Source organism: Schistocerca cancellata, chromosome 11 (assembly GCF_023864275.1).
Source record: "Schistocerca cancellata isolate TAMUIC-IGC-003103 chromosome 11, iqSchCanc2.1, whole genome shotgun sequence".
In the NCBI taxonomy this organism is placed as follows: domain Eukaryota; kingdom Metazoa; phylum Arthropoda; class Insecta; order Orthoptera; family Acrididae; genus Schistocerca; species Schistocerca cancellata.
Window position 1 is genome coordinate 121736317 of NC_064636.1, and position 16698 is coordinate 121753014.

At 46.6% G+C, this 16698-nt stretch overlaps 1 protein-coding gene across 2 annotated transcripts in view; it reads left to right on the forward strand.

Annotated features, from left to right (window-relative positions):
* Positions 1-16698, forward strand: part of LOC126108705 (uncharacterized) — a 144985-nt gene that overhangs the window by 38050 nt on the left and 90237 nt on the right. For both annotated transcript variants that reach the window (XM_049914023.1, XM_049914022.1), the window contains exon 2: positions 5896-6057. In XM_049914023.1, coding sequence (XP_049769980.1) covers positions 5896-6057 — 162 coding nt within the window. The remainder of the gene's footprint in view (positions 1-5895; positions 6058-16698) is intronic.

Below are 16698 nucleotides of genomic sequence, written 5' to 3' on the forward strand. Positions count from 1 at the left end.
GCCATCTGTGAGAAAGGAGTCGAAGCCACACTTTTCATAACACAGAACAGCGCTTTCTTTCTCGGACTCGGTTTTAACGGAAAAATATGTGCATTGTTGTTTAAGAAAATGTGTAGCCTATGTTCTTTCAATCGCTTATAAGAGCCTTGTGTAAAAATTTGAGGTAAACTATTAGAGATTTTAGAGAACAATGTTAGACAACGTTTCTCCTTTATATAGAGTGATTTTTACCACCATGTGCAAACTCTAGGGATTGATCGATGAGAGGATACGGAACAAAAATAGTGTAACGAACTTATGTACGGAAAGGCATGGTTTCCATGCTAGAGGTCACTTACTGAATCGTATTTTGTTACAGAGAATGCGGTCTAACACGCACTGTAGCATGCAGCCACAGTACGCGTGGTTTCCTCCTAGAGGGTGGTAGTTTCCTCCTAGAGGGTGGTACTGTTCCTCGTATGTCATGCCCTAGCGCCCTCTCAAGCCACAGTAATTGGTAACGTTGTGTCCGATTCACTTCTCTTGATTTACCGTGTAGTGGACGTGATGCAGCGTTATTCACAATGCTCCTATATTCGAATCGACAGCTTGCCGACATGGTGCTTACTTACGGAAAGGCAAATAGCAACGGGTTGCTGGAAGTAACGTTGTATCAGAACTCTTCCCGCCAACAACCACAGCTCTCAATGAAACTGGCAGAAGTAAAGCTGTGAGGACGGGGCGTGAGTCGTGCTTGGGTAGCTACGTTGGTAGAGCACTTGCCCGCGAAAGGCAAAGGTCCCGAGTTCGAGTCTCGGTTCGGCACACAGTTTTAATCTGCCAGGAAGTTTCATATCAGCGCACACTCCGCTGCAGAGTGAAAATCTCATTCTGGCACAGCTCTCAATGTTTGCAACAATATTTCGCCGTTTGTCTGACGCGGGGTCGTTTCAGGAAGCTAGAAATCATGAAAGACGTACCCCAAATGTTTGGACACCAGACTTGGAGGAAAATGTGTCTAACACTGTGGAAGGCGACTGCCGTGTCCGTACCATAAAGTTCCCCCCCCCCCCCATCCCAGTACACGGTGCGTCAGACGACCGTGTGGGACATTCTCGATGACAACTGTTGCTACCCTATCACAGCGTATGCAGGGCTTACTAGCGACAGACTTTCCACATCGGGATCCGCTTTGTCACTGGTTTCTCCGACTGGCTACCACGATTCCGGGATTTGTGTCATCCATCCCATTCACAGATGAGGCCACCTTTACGCGGAGTGGCATCATCAACTTTCGGGACAGTCATCTGTGGCATATTATGCAGAACCCGCAGGGTATGGTGACAGCGAGTGACCAGCATCGGTGCAGCCGGAATGTGTCGGCCGGAATAACTGGCGACCGTATTTTGGGATCGATCTTCCTTCCAAGACACATAACAGGCCGGAACTTGTTGTGGCTGACTCTATCCCCCCTGCTGGAAGAAGTGCCGTTGATGATTCGGAGGATTGTACGGCTACTACGTGCAGGTGCTCCAGCTAACATCGCCGCCAACGCCCGGACGCGCCTCAGTCTTGTCCTCCCTTGTTGGTGGGTCACATGGTGGCGGGGTGGGGGAGGGAGGGGGGGGGGTTCCAGTCGCATGGTCTGCTCGTTCACCGGACCTCAACCCGTGCGATTTCTGGTTAGGGGGTCATCTCAGTAGCATCATGCAGGCAGAGCCCACTCCAGATGTGGAGACGCTGGAGCAGTGTATCCGTGCCGCCTGTGACACTGTCCGGGTGCAGCCTGGCCAGTGCGGACGTGTCACACACAGCACGCTGCAGCACGTACACGGATGAGATGAGGCACATGGGAAACGTTTCCAACACATTTTGTAACTGTGGCTACATGCGACAGCGCGTATTATACCGCAGTCTCTGCTACAATGTACGAGTGTAGTTCAGTAACTAACTTCCCACATTTTTAAAAAATTTTTAAAATACACAGACAAACGTCCTAGTGGGTGCTTCACATTTGATGTTCGTTCCCTGCACCGGGAGGTTTCGAACCGTTCTGGCAAGTGGCAGAGCCGTAGTACAGCGTCAAAATGGCTTCTACATACAACCCACGTTACAAGCACCGTGCTGTTATTGAATTCTTGTGTGCAGAAACAGAAACCGTGGTGAACATCCATAAACATTTGTTTGCAGTGTTTGGCGATGCTGCAGTTCATAGGAGTACAGTTGGGTGATGGGTAAAGAAAGTTAGAGCCTCGGGAAATGCAGAAACAGAGCTCCACGATCAGCCCCGCTCGGGACGTCCTGTAGCAGCCACTGCTCCAGACGTGCCGAATCGTGCGGCTGCCGTTATCCGTGCCGACCGACGCATCACAACTCTACAACTGGCTCTACAGTTGTCGGTCAGCATTGGAAGTGCGTCTGCAATGATGGAGGCTCTCAGATAGTCAAAGAGGTGCTCAAGATGGGTTCCACGAATGCTCACAGCGGGCCACAAGATTCAAAGAAAGACCATTTCATCTGAATTGTAGGAGCGTTTAGAAACCGACGGAGACAGACTTCTGTCATGGACCGTTACAGGGGACGAAAGCTGGATGCACCACTTTGCGCCGGAAACGAAAAGGCAGTCCATGGAGTGCCATCATCCTCATTCACCACAAAAGAGAAAAATCAAGACAACCATCATTGCTGGAAGAGTCATGGTGACAGTCTTCTTAGATTTTGATGATGTTATTCTCGTGGATGTGATTCCAAGACGGTTAACCATCAATTCAGAGGCGTACGAGAAGACTTCGAATAAATTCCAGAACCGTTTCGGATGTGTTCGATCGGACAAGAATCCAGTATAAAACTTGCTCCAACACGATAAAGCACGTCCACACACAAGTGTGAGAACCCGGGAACACATCGCCCCATTGGGTTGGAAATCATTGCGTCATCCGCCCTACAGTCCAGACCTTGCACCCTCGGACTTGCATCTCTTAGGGCCGCCTAAAGACTCTGTATGGGGAACACACTTTGAAGATGAAGAGAGTGTCAGTCATGCAGTGAAAACATGGCTACGCCTACAGGACAAGGGCTTTTAATAGCAGGGAATACATGCTCTTCCACAACGATGGCGTGCAGCCATAGAACGTGATGGAGACTATGTAGAAAAGTAGGACTTGGACAAGACATGTTCATGTACAGGATGACTATAATTAAAGTTAAACTTTCAAACCGCTGCAGAAATAACGCCACTGGTCAGAATAAAATCAAATTGCAACGGAATATTAACGGAGAAGGGGGAAAATCTATCGTAGAAGAAAAATAAATAGTTACAGAATGTAGCAATAGATGGCGCTGTAAGAGTCATTGTTTAATAGAGGTTGACTACAAATGAATCATACAACAAAGCCTAAGGTGTACGTTTGACGTCAAACAAAGTGTACTGCTCAATGTGCATAGGGTGTATAGGTGTCATACTGTTAATTACGTAAGCCCATCCACCAAGGCAAGGTCATATCACATGGTTTGGGAAAAATCAGTTTTTAATAGTCCTGAGGACAATATCCGCATAAACAGCACCAATCATAATGAAATCCGATTATTAATTTCCTTGTCGCTGGTGCAAAACGTGTTCAATATGCTGTCCACCGTTTCAGTTGAAATCGAGAAACAGCATGTTCCACAACTCTTCAAAGTGTTTCCGGGATCACGTTCAGAATGTGTTGCGCAATCCGTGTCTTAAATGTAGCTAAGTTTGCAGTCGGATCTCTGAACGCAACATCTTTCAGACAGCCGCACAGCCAGAAATCACACGGATCAAGATCAGGTGATAGAGACGGCCAGGCTGTAAGGAAATGGCGGCTGATTATTCTAGCATTTCCGAACTGGTACTTCGGCAGCTGCTTAATTGGATTTTCAGTGTGCGGAGGTGCGCCATCTTGAATAAAAATGATTTCATCCACACACCCACGCTGTTGAAGAGCTGGAATGAAGTGGTTGCGCAAAAGACACTGATAGCGCTTACCAGTGACGGTACAGGTAACAGGAGCGGAAGCACCTGTCTCTTGCAAAAAATATGGCCCTATGAAAAACCATGCCATAAACCCGCAACACACAGAGACCTTTTCAGCATGAAGTGGTACTGGTTGGTTTGCGTGTGGATTTTCCGTTGCCCATACTCGACAATTCTGTGTACTGACATATCCTGTCTGATGAAAGTGGGCTTCGTCTGTCCACAAAATCTTCCACGGTCAATCATTGACCACTTCTGTGCGAGCAAGAAATTCTAAAGCAAAGGTCTCTCTTGCTGGCAGGTCAACGGGAAGCAACTTGTGCACATGGGAAATTCTGAATGGACAGCAAAGAAGAATGTTTCGTAGGGTTTTACGCGCCGTGCTCACGGGTACGCCCGACGTTCTGGCAGTTCTCCGTGCACCACACGTTTGCACTCCGCCACTCGCCTCCTCCTGCACTGCTGTGGCTTCTGCAGAGCGACGTGTGCACAGCCATCATTCTTGTAATGCAGCTTTACGAGCAGAGCGGGATCCTGCACTGAGACAGTCACGGCGAACGTTGCAGATGCGGAAGGAGGAAAAGCCGTGGACCCGGCGTGTTTATACCAACTTCACTGGGTCGTGCGCATGGCAGGTGGTTTCATTTACGTATTCTGACACATACAGCGCCATCTACTGATCAATCTTCACAATTTTTTTTTTCTTCTGTCGTACGTTTTGCTCCTTCTCCGATAATATTCCGTTGCAAATTGACGTAATTTTGACCAGAGGTGTTATTTCTACAGCGTTTTGAAATTTTAATTATAATCACTCTGTTAGTGTCACCAAATTCTGACTCTTAACAACAAATATGTTGTGAGAAAAGAAATGTAGGGCATTACTTATTGAACGACCCTCGTACGGTTGAATAAATGGCCTCTAGCATAGAAACCATACACTTCCGGGCATAAGTTTATTAGACCTTTTCTGTGATTCTTGAGTTTCTCCCGGCGTATTTGACAATCAAAATATCCACAGGTGTACTGCCGGTCTACAGTGTCCAACGGGCACAATATTTCGGCGATCATACATGTCGCCATCATCAGGTGAACTGACGGACTGAGCTCCTGTGAACGTGCCGGCACGGAGATCCGTACACTATGGCTGCTCAGGGGAACTGGGTTCAGTCGCAGCGGCGGCCGATTTAAATACCCTCCGCCCGCGGCGCGCTCCCTCCGCCGTCCGCGCCCCACGCCACGGTCGCGCGGTGGAACAGATTGCGACGGCGTCTGAGATGACGTCGGCGTGATGGTTCTGTCCGCCGTGGTCGTCACAACTATACATTTGCTCGATTTACTCTTGATTAACCCAATCGCTGGTTCCCAATCCTTGCTAAGCTTATAGCCACAGTCACGGTTTATGAGTTCGTCATTGGTGCGAATTTCGATGGCGTACACGGCGGACAGAGCCATCACACCGACGTCATCTCAGTCGCCGTCGCAATCTGTTCCACTGCGCGACCGTGGCGCGGGGCGCGGACGGCGGAGTGAGCGCGCCGCGGGCGGAGGGTATCTAAATCGGCCGCCGCCGCGACCGAACCCAGTTCCCCCTGAGCAGCCATAGTGTACGGATCTCCGTGCCGGCACGTTCACAGGAGCTCAGTCCGTCAGTTCACCTGATGATGGCGACATGTATGATCGCCGAAATATTGTGCCCGTTGGACACTGTAGACCGGCAGTACACCCGTGGATATTTTGATAGACCTTTTCTGATCTGTATCCTCTCTTCAGTCAATCCCTAGAGCTTGTACATGGTGCATAAATCATCCTATATATTTGTGAAGATGAAGCACTAACGTATTGTTTTGTCAGCACTTGGTTTCGTTGTGTCGACACGAGTGCTGGAAGACCCCTTGCAATGTATTGTTTGTGCCCGGCAGGGCCCGTACGCTTTGAAGACCGTGGACTTTGGCGCCTGCGACGACGGGGAATACCCGGGGATGCTGGTGAACGTGTCGCTGATCTTGGACGAGGCTGTCAACGAGACGGCCTACACGGGGGAGTTCACCGCCAGCTACGACTACCTGGCGGACGACTGCGAGGTGAGCGCTCGGCGGCAGCGTCGCTCAGCTCTGGAGCACACACGTCTTTTCCGATGTAAGGGGCGATTCGGCTAAGCTCTGCACCTCAGCTGCTTCCGAAGCCGTTTACAATGTCGTAATATCGTTTCCACTGGGTGAAAAATGAGAAAGCACTCACTAAGCGGCACTTAGCGTATTTTCATTGCTAATTACTTACAGAGAAGGCAACGGCCTTGCCGCAGTGGTAGCACCGCTTCCCGTCACATCACCGAAGTTAAGCGCTGTCGGGCTGGGCTAGCACTTGTATGGGTGACCATCCGGTCTACCGAACGCTGTTGGCAAGCGGGGTCCACTCGGCCCTTTCGAGGCCAATTGAGGAGGTACTTGACTGAGAAGTAGCGGTTCCGGTCTCGTAATCTGGATAGCTGCGTGCTGACCACATGGTCCTGCATATCCGCTTACAGTGAGGCCTGTTGGCCGAGGATGACACGGCGACCGGTCGGTACCGTTGGGGCTTTATGACCAGTTCGGACAGAGTTTAGTTTAATTAAAGAGTAATAGATATCGACGTTTTTTCCTTTTCTTTTTAATGCAACTGTAGAAATTTATCCAGGTAGAATCGCAGTTGCCCGACGACGTTGCACTCTTCCGAATCCCGTTACTATTTTGGGAGTAGTTACAACACCTATGTGGTTTGATCTTGAAGTGGTTTGCCGTCTTAACGCGGAACTCGTAATTTCTTAGCCAAATAAGAAATACGTCAGGTCTGATAAAGAGGAAACAAAGTTTATAGAAAGACGTCTTCAATACACCATGAGCTCCATTAGAACTATTTCATTTCCCAAAATCGGTTTTCCGGTTAATAACACATCACCAGTGGCATTTGATACACAGGAACAAACGATTGTATGTACATATATTTCTACAAAATGATAACTGTACATATATAGCAGTAATATAAGTCTACTTACATTATGCTCTTACATAGCAATGACACATTTGTCATTTAATATGACAGGATCTGAAATATTTCCCATAACATACACTGAAGCGCCAAAGAAACTGATATAGGCTTGCGTATTCAAATGCAGAGATATGTAAAAAGGCAGAATAGGCGCTGCGGTCGGCAACGCCTGTATAAGACAACAAGTGTCTGGCGCAGTTACTAGGTCGGTTACTGGGTGGTGCTACGGTCATCGGTCCCTAGGTCGGTTACTGTTGCTTTGGCAGGATATCAAGATTTAAGTGAGTTTGAAGGTCGCGTTATAGTTGGGGCATGAGCGATGGTACACAGCACCTCCGAGGTAGCGATGAAGTGGGGATTTTCCCTGATGACCATTTCACGAGTGTACCGTGAATATCAGGAATCCGGTAAAACATGAAATCTCCGAGATCGGTGCGGCCGGAAAAAGATCCTGCAAGAACAGTACCAACGCCGACTGAAGAGAATCGTTCAACGTGACAGAAGTGCAACCCTTCCGTATCTTGCTGCAGATTTTAATGCTGGCCCATCAACAAGTGTCAGCATGCGAACCATTCAACGAAACATCATCGATACTGGCTTACGGAGCCGAAGACCCACTCGTGTGCCCTTGATCACCACACGACACAAACCTTCACGCCTCGCCTGGCCCGTCAACACCGACAGTGGATCGTTGATGACTGGAAACATGAGGCCTGTACGGACGAGTACCGTTTGGAATTGTATCGAGCGGATGGACGTGTATGGGTATGGAGACAACCTCGTGAATCCATGGACCCTGTATGTCAGCAGGGGACTGTTGAAGCTGGTGGAGGCTGTGAAATGGTCTGGGCCGTGTGCAGCTGAAGTCATGTGGGACTACTGATACGATTAGATACGACTCTGACAGCTGAAGCGCACGTAAGCGTCCTGTCTGACCACCTGCATCCACTCATGTCAATTGTGTATTCCTACGAACATGGGCAATTCCAGCAGGACAATGCGACACCCCACACGTCCAGAATTGCTGCAGAGTGGTCCCAGGAACAATCTTCTGAGTTTAAACACTTGCGTTGGCCACCAAACTCCCTAAATATCTGGATTGCCTTGCAACGTGCAGTTCAGAAGAGATTTCCACCCCCTAGTTACTTTACGGATTTATGCACAGCCCTTAAAGATTCATACTGTCAGTTTCCTCCAGCACTACTTCAGACACTTCTCGAGTCGATGCCACGTCGTGTTGCCGCACTTCTGCGTGCTCGCGGGGACCCTACACGATATTAGACATGTTTCTTTGGCTCTTCAGTGTATTTCAGATCCTGTCGTATTGACTGACAGCATGCCACTGCTACACAAGTGCATGATGTAAATGAACTTATATTAGAGCTATATACGTTCAGTTACCATTATGTAGAATTCGATGCACGCACAGTTGTTTGTTCCTCTGTACCAAATGCCACTGGTGATGTGTTTTAAAACCGAAAAATGATTTTGATAAATAAAACAATTCTAGTGCAGCTCATGGTACGCTGAAGACGTCTTTCTGTATCTTACCGGTACGCAGGGCAACGGAGGAAGTGTAGCCTCCATTCTGTCTGCGTCGTACGCACGTGTTGAGTGATGGGCGGCACTTGAGCAGCCGGTTAATTAGAGGGACTGCAGAAGACGCGTGGAATTCTACCGCTCCGATCTGATGCGACATCAGGACAAAAGGCCCTTCCTTCAAAGAATTCTCTTTACCGAAACTCATGAAACATACTTACCTGTCTTTATACCTCTGTTCCCTGTTTTATAGATCCATGTAATTTCTTACATGCACCTTCCTTGCAATGGGCAGGCAGAAACGAGACCAGAAATTTTAACGTTAGATACCACTTGCTTTGTTTTCCAGTGGAAGCGTCTGTTCTATCACATATAGCCAAGTACTATTAGCACCAGTTTACAAAATGGTTCAAATGGCTCTGAGCACTGTGGGACTTAACTTCTGAGATCATCAGTCCCCTAGAACTTAGAACTACTTCAACCTAACTAACCTAAGGACATTACACACTTCCATACCCGAGGTAGGATTCGAACCTGCGACCGTGGCGGTAGTGCGTTTCCAGACTGTAGCACCTAGAACCGCTCGGCCACCCCGGCCGGCACCTGTTTACACTTTTGTAAGCAGACCCACATGGCTGCAACACAAATTTCCATATAAGGCACCAATAGGTTTCATGTTGAAAACAGGTAAAGTCAATGTTGTAAGTACTACAAATTCTCCGAAACAGCTATTAGGATCTAAATGAGTGAAACGCAATTGAATTTGTGTCCCTTGAACTACGATATTACCAGCACAAAGTCCTGAAGTTCCATTTGAAAGATCGAAACTGATACCGATATGCACCTAGTGATCAAAAGTACCCGGACACTCCCAAAAACATACGTTTTTCATAGTAGGTGCATTGTGCTGCCACCTACTGCCAGGTACTCCATATCAGCGAGCTCAGTAGTCGTTAGACATCGTAAGAGAGCAGAATGGGGCGGTCTGCGGAACTCGCGGATTTCGAACGTGGTCAGGTGATTGGGTGTCACTTGTGTCAAACGTCTGTACGCGAGATTTCCACACTCCTAAACATCCCTAGGTCCAATGATTCCGATGTGATAGTGATGTGGAAACGTGAAGGGATACGTACAGCACAAAAGCGTACAGGCCGACCTCGTCTGTTGATTGACATAGACAGGCGACAGTTGAAGGTGATCGTAATGTCTAATAGACAGACATCTGTCTAGACCATCAAGCAGGAATTCCAAACTGCAACAGGATCCACAGCAAGTACTATGATGGTTAGGGAGGTAAGAAAACTTGGATTTCATGGTCGAGCGGCTGCTCATAAGCCACACATCACGCCGGTAGATGCCAAACGACGCCTCGCTTGGTGTAAGGAGCGTAAACATTGGACGACTGAAGATTGTAAAATTGTTGTGTGTAGTGACGAATCCCGGTACGCAATGTGGCGATCCGATGGCAGGATATGACTATGGCGAATTCCCGGTGAGCGTCTTCTGCCAGCGTGTGGTTCAAATGCCTCTGAGCACTACGGTACTTAACTTCTGAGGTCATCAGTCCCCTAGAACTTAGAACTACTTAAACCTAACTATCCTAAGGACATCACACAATCTATGCCCGAGGTAGGGCTCGAACCTGCGACCGAAGCGGTCGCGCGGGTCCACACTGAAGCGCGTAGAACTGCTCGGCCACAAAGGCCGGCCGTGTGTAGTGCCAACATTAATATTCGCAGGCGGTGATGTTATGGTGTGGTCGTGTTTATCATGCAGGGGGCTGGCACCTCTTGTTTTCTATGGCACTATCACAGCACAGGCCTGCATTGATGTTTTAAGCACCTTCTTGCTTCCCACTGTTGAAGAGAAATTCGGGAATTTCGATTGCGTCATTCAACACGATCGATCACCTATTTATAAAGCACGGCCTATGGCGGAGTGGTTGCACGACAGTAAATTTCTTGTAATGCACTGGCCTACATAGAGTCCTAACCACAATCCTATAGTTTGGGATGTTTTGGAACGCCGTCTTCGTGCCGGGCCTCATCGACCGACATCGATACGTTGAAAGGGTCCTGTAGCCACCTTTCATTAGTCCGGTAGCCCATTTTCTCTAGCATTTCTCTTTCTTTCCCTTGTTTATAACTCTCATAGTGGTGTGATTGAATGAATGTGTTTATGTGTCGTTGCTAGAGGGTGGCGTAGTCTGCTACAGAAAGTCTGCAATAGTCATACAGATTCAGCAGCAGTTGTACAGAATAGCCAACTCTCGTAGTGGTCAAGTAGGCAAAGAGGTTTGCGCTACTTGTGAGAAATCCACCTGCGTTAGGTTGGTAGCGGAAATGGAGTCTTTGGGTTTTCCGAGCCACGCGGAGCGTGGAAGAGGACGGAGAAGAAAAAGCGAGGCAGTCTGCCGCCGGTACGGGAAGCGTCCACAGCTGTGCTCCAGTCGGAGAAGGGTGAGTTAGACTGACCGCGTGGCGAGTTGTTACTTGGCGAGAGGAGAGCTGTTAGCTTTTGGTCTCGCTTTTCAACTCTGAAAGATTGCTTTGCCTTGTCGCAGCAAGGAATGCAAAACTAGGGCGGATTTTTCTTTTAGTAAATGGATCCGCCGGAAGAGCGCCACACGAAGGTGTCGATAAGAAGTGAGCACTCGTTTCTGTATGAATGTCTGTTTGCCTTCAGCTGTGCCTGTATGAGCTTTTATTTTCCTAAATATTAATAGCTTCACCTTCTAGTAAAATTTCCTTGCTTTATGTATCTTTCGTCCGTGGGGGGCCAACCACGTGGTTGAGTTTGTCGGGCTACCGTCATCACTAACTGTCCGATCTCATGTTTGTTTTAAAGAATGTTAACTGTTCATAATTGTGTGATGTGATGTTGTTACAACTTGGCCACGATACCTAGAAATTGCGTCTACACAAACCACGTGGGCACGCGGGTGTACTGCGAAACGTGTACCGCTTCACGAATTATTGCGATCAGTTATCAGGCAACAGCAGTTGTATGAATGATTCACACCAATGATTTTAGGTGTAGGTTATAACGGTGAATGTATCGACGCTTTTCTTTAATGTTTTAGGAATTAATGTTATCAGGAATTGTGTACATGCCTCACATCCATATCTTAGGATTAAATGATTTTATCTACAATTTTCGCTTGTGCTCCGAGGTTACATTTTTGCACCTAATCACAGGTCCAGTGGTGTTTATCCCTTTATTTTAAAACAAATGCCTTAGTTAAGTCTTATTTTCAGGTGTGTTGCTGGGAGCTGATCTATTGCACAGTGTTCTTGCATGTGCTATTTTATTTTAAATGATTGATTCTCGTGAACAGTGCACGGGCAATACTATTAATTACATCGCATCCCCTATGAGCGATATCACGACGTATGCAATTTTATGAGTTTTTGCTCTGTGATCGAATTAATTTATTTTCCGACTCAGCTAAACCTCTGATTAGTTGTATGGTTAGAGTCGGTGGCGGCCCTAATCTTCACGTTATAACACGTAGAAATAGGTTAATTACAACCTCTCCTCAGTGCTGCACTCCGTGGAGAATGCGCTGCCATTCTCCAACAAATATTCCAACATCTGAACGTATGCCTGCGAGAGTGGAAGCTGTCATCAAGGATAAGGGTGGGCCAACACCATACTGAATTCCAGCATTGCCGATGGAGGTCGCCACGAACTTGTAAGTCATTTTCTGCCAGGTGTCCGGATACTTTTGATCACATAGTGTAAATGTAACATAGATATGAAAGTTGACTTAACGTGATTTAGTGGTAATTAAATGCATATCCTGGTAATAAGAGAAACGACAATGAAACGATCTGGACAAGAAGTAACTGCCAACTGAATTTGGTTTTGGGGCGAAGTGGAAAGACCAAATCATAAGAAGCAGTTCTTATAAACGAGAATGGAAACATGCAATACTTAATTGGAAGGAAGAGAATGAACGATAGTCAGTGTAAGAATAAAAATTCAAGGAACAAAAACTGGAATTAATTTGTGTATGACCCTAACAAAGCAGCAACTGACGAGATGAAGACGAGTTTATTCGACGGCTTGCAAGAAGTGGTTGACGAATTTCCAGATGGAAGCAAATTATTAATAATGACGGACTTAAGTGGGTGAAGTGGGAAAAGATTAAATGATTAAGCTGTAGAGAACGGTAACGGAATGAGGCTGATTAACTTGTGTAAGGTTCACAAGAGTACTCGTATGAATGCTCCATCCCAGCACAGAGATATACATAAATACACTTGGGTCAATCTGTCAAGGGACCTAAAATCCATTACAGAATGTGTAAGAGTGCTGAGGCACCGGGTAATTCAGGTGCAAGATGTAAGGTTAAAAACAGGGATAGACTGTGGCCCTGATCATATTATTGCTTTTCTGATTAAGACCACGATAAAGCAGGAGCAGAAGGAGCAGGACTCTGGAAGTGCAGGGCGAGTCAAAAGTCGCACTACACCCCTCTATGTCGAAAACCCTGCAGGAATGGGGAAACCTGAACATTCCGCTAAGGTATGGTGAGGTGATCTATCCTTTGCTGTATATACACAACATGGGCGCCATCTTGCAATCTGCTATTTTGAATCGAAGTCGGTATTTTTAAGTGGAAAGACGGTTACGCGACATATCAAATAACATCAGCATTTTCCGACAGACACATTCCTACAAACAAATTCGAAGTAGCAGTTATGGTTCTAAAGTTATAACACATTTTTCTTGGAATTACGAGGGGGACTGTTCTCCATAAAAAAACAGTCATTGAATGTCTTCAGCACGATGTCCCTTTCGGTCAACGCTCATATAAAGGCGCTGAATTCTATCGTCATGCACTCGCAGAAGGATTTCTGCGGAAATGCTGGCGCACATTTCTTCAGTGCGTTCATCGAGATGATAATCAGTTTTTAATTTTCTCTGCATATACGAGCTGCTTTAAATGACCCCATAGGTAAAAGGCAAGCAGTGTGGGATCAGACTGTGTGGACGATGTGGCATATTGTACACCATGTTTTAATTCTACGTGACGATGCTTTGCTGAGTGTATTTATATGTTTTGATGATGCCATTCGGTTTTAACACATTAGGATACGGTGTAGAACAGGTACGTTTTACCTTATTTTATCTGTACATTCCCAGGTTGTATCAGAGTATATCGTGATAGGAAGCACTGTATTGTTTTGAAAGATAGACTGCCCAATAGTCATTACTGATTGAAATCGGTCACTGTCGAAAGACTTTATATCGTGGTCAAAGACTGGAATTAAAAACATTTGACAGTACCTGGATCACTGTTTATATTCGTGACTATGTAGCAGCTTGTAAAACTTCTTCTGTGTTACCTATATGAACCCGACCCCAATTACAAGGAATTTGATATACACAGGGTGTAGTCTAAGGATGTATATCTTTTGTCGATCTTAAACATCCTTTTGTTTTACTGGTGGGTCTGAAGGTAGTTTACATCAGGCTTGTTGGTATTTTTAAAAATATCGGGAGTCTGATATATCAATATTTAACAAAGTAACAGTACCGGCTCTCGGTACACCGAGAAAAAGTATTGATTTATATGGACAACAAAAAATATCGACGTACGGGCTTCACATCGTATATATGCTGCCGGTCTTAGAGCTGTATATTTATGTGTTGATTTATTACTAGATACACACTATCAGCCTTCCTATCCCCCTTCGAGCAAGAATTGAAAGGGAAACGATGCACGTTCACGGCTGGTGATAACCCCTTTGCTGACAATGGTAACTGCAAGTAAGTGGAACAATATGAGGCGTCCGATGGATCCTTCGTTCCGTTTCGTCACGCATCGGATTTGTCCGGAACACTTCATGTCGACTTGCATGCTTTTTTTTTTTTCGTTTCTGCCAACGCCAGCGACGTAGCACTTGTGTCAAAACCACGTGGTGGAGCTAAAAGCTACAGTTTCTGCTGGTAGCGCCGGTTCCGTCAACATTTCCCCTCACACGTGTCTGCCCACCGCAGAGGCCAATCTAGTCATTTATATTTTTCAAATGTGCAAATGTGTGTGAAATGTTATGAGACTTAACTGCTAAGGTCAACAGTCCCTAAGCTTACACACTACTTAACCTAAATTATTCTAAGGACAAACACCCATGCCCGAGGGAGGACTCGAACCTCCGCCGGGACCTGCCGTACAGTCCGTGACTGCAGCCCCTAGACCGCTCGGCTAATTCCGCGCGGAAATTATACTATTGTTCATCCTTTTCAGCAGCTGTTTTAGAATGCGGAATCGAAGAAATAACACACTAGTTGCACTAAAAATTGTTTCTTAAGGCAACTGGTGTGCTGTTTCTTCACATTGAAAATCTTGTCATTCAATTCACACCGCAAACATCCCCGCCCCCCTCCTCCTGGTGCTATCGGACATACTTCTTCTCGTGTAGCCCATATGCTTGCTTCACACAGTCAAAGAGAGAGACTGTATGTCAGGATACCTCAAAAGCAGTAAGAGTCCTTCACGCATCGGCACTCGGTATCGCCATTTTGATATCTATATATCGTGGAATACATATCGCCTATATTTATCGATATTTTTGGAAGAAATATCGTTATATCGATATTTTATCAACAGATCCAGTTTCCACACTATACTTGCTCAACACTTTCCCAATGCGATCTGTAATCATACTGATGAACGGAAGGAAAACTTGGTCCTCGTCCATCCTGATTCTCTCCCTATTGCGAAGTGCTCGATCTATCTCCTTGTTCCAATAACCATCTTTCTTAAGTGTCGACTGTAGATTTCAAGCTCATCTTTTAAATAAGTCGGTTCACAAGTTCTGTCCACCCTGTCCACGAAGGTTTTACTCATCTCTTTTTGGTTGGGGTGGTGGTCAGACTCTTTGTGCAGGTAATGGTCAGTGTGCGTGGCTTTTTCGTGCACCCTATAGCGCAACGTCCCGTATCCTCACTGGATAAGAGACACACGCGAGCAAGCCAGGTGGCCATTATTCTCCGTCTCCGTACTAAATTGTAGTTTCGGGTTGATACTCTTGAGATTTCTCAGGAAGGCATACAATTCCTCTGCACCGTGCGTTCACACTACGAAAGTATCGTCGGCGTAACGGCACCACGGTGCTGGTCTTTTACTGGCAGTGTGCAACGCCCGTTGCTCAAAATCCCCTGTAAACAAGTCGGCCACAGCCGGACTAAGAGCCACACCGCCAAGGGAGTCGGAGAGGAAATGTAAGGAGTTTTATATACGAGGGCAGTCCAATAAGTAATGCAACACATTTTTTTTCTGAAACAGGGGTTGTTTTATTCAGCATTGAAATACACCAGGTTATTCCCCAATCTTTTAGCTACACAACACTATTTTTCAACGTAATCTCCATTCAATGCTACGGCCTTAGGCCACCTTGAAATGAGGGCCTGTATGCCAGCACGGTACCATTCCACTGGTCGATGTCGGAGCCAACGTCGTACTGCATCAATAACTTCTTCATCATCCGCGTAGTGCCTCCCACGGATTGCGTCCTTCATTGGGCCAAACATATGGAAATCCGACGGTGCGAGATCGGGGCTGTAGGGTGCACAGTCCACTGAAGTTTTGTGAGCTCCTCTCAGGTGCGAAGACTTGTGTGAGGTCTTGCGTTGTCATGAAGAAGGAGAAGTTCGTTCAGATTTTTGTGCCTACGAACACGCTAAAGTCGTTCTTCAATTTCTGAAGAGTAGCACAATACACTTCAGAGTTGATCGTTTGACCATGGGGAAGGACAGCGAACAGAATAACCACTTCAGCGTCCCAGAAGACTGTAACCATGACTTTACCGGCTGAGGGTATGGCTTTAAACTTTTTCTTGGTAGGGGAGTGGGTGTGGCGCCACTCCATTGATTGCCGTTTTGTTTCAGGTTCGAAGTGATGAACCCATGTTTCATCGCCTGTAACAATCTTTGACAAGAAATTGTCACCCTCAGCCACATGACGAGCAAGCAATTCCGCACAGATGGTTCTCCTTTGCTCTTTATGGTGTTCGGTTAGACATCGAGGGACCCAGCGGGAACAAACCTTTGAATATCCCAACTGGTGAACAATTGTGACAGCACTACCAACAGAGATGTCAAGTTGAGCACTGAGTTGTTTGATGGTGATCCGTCGATCATCTCGAACG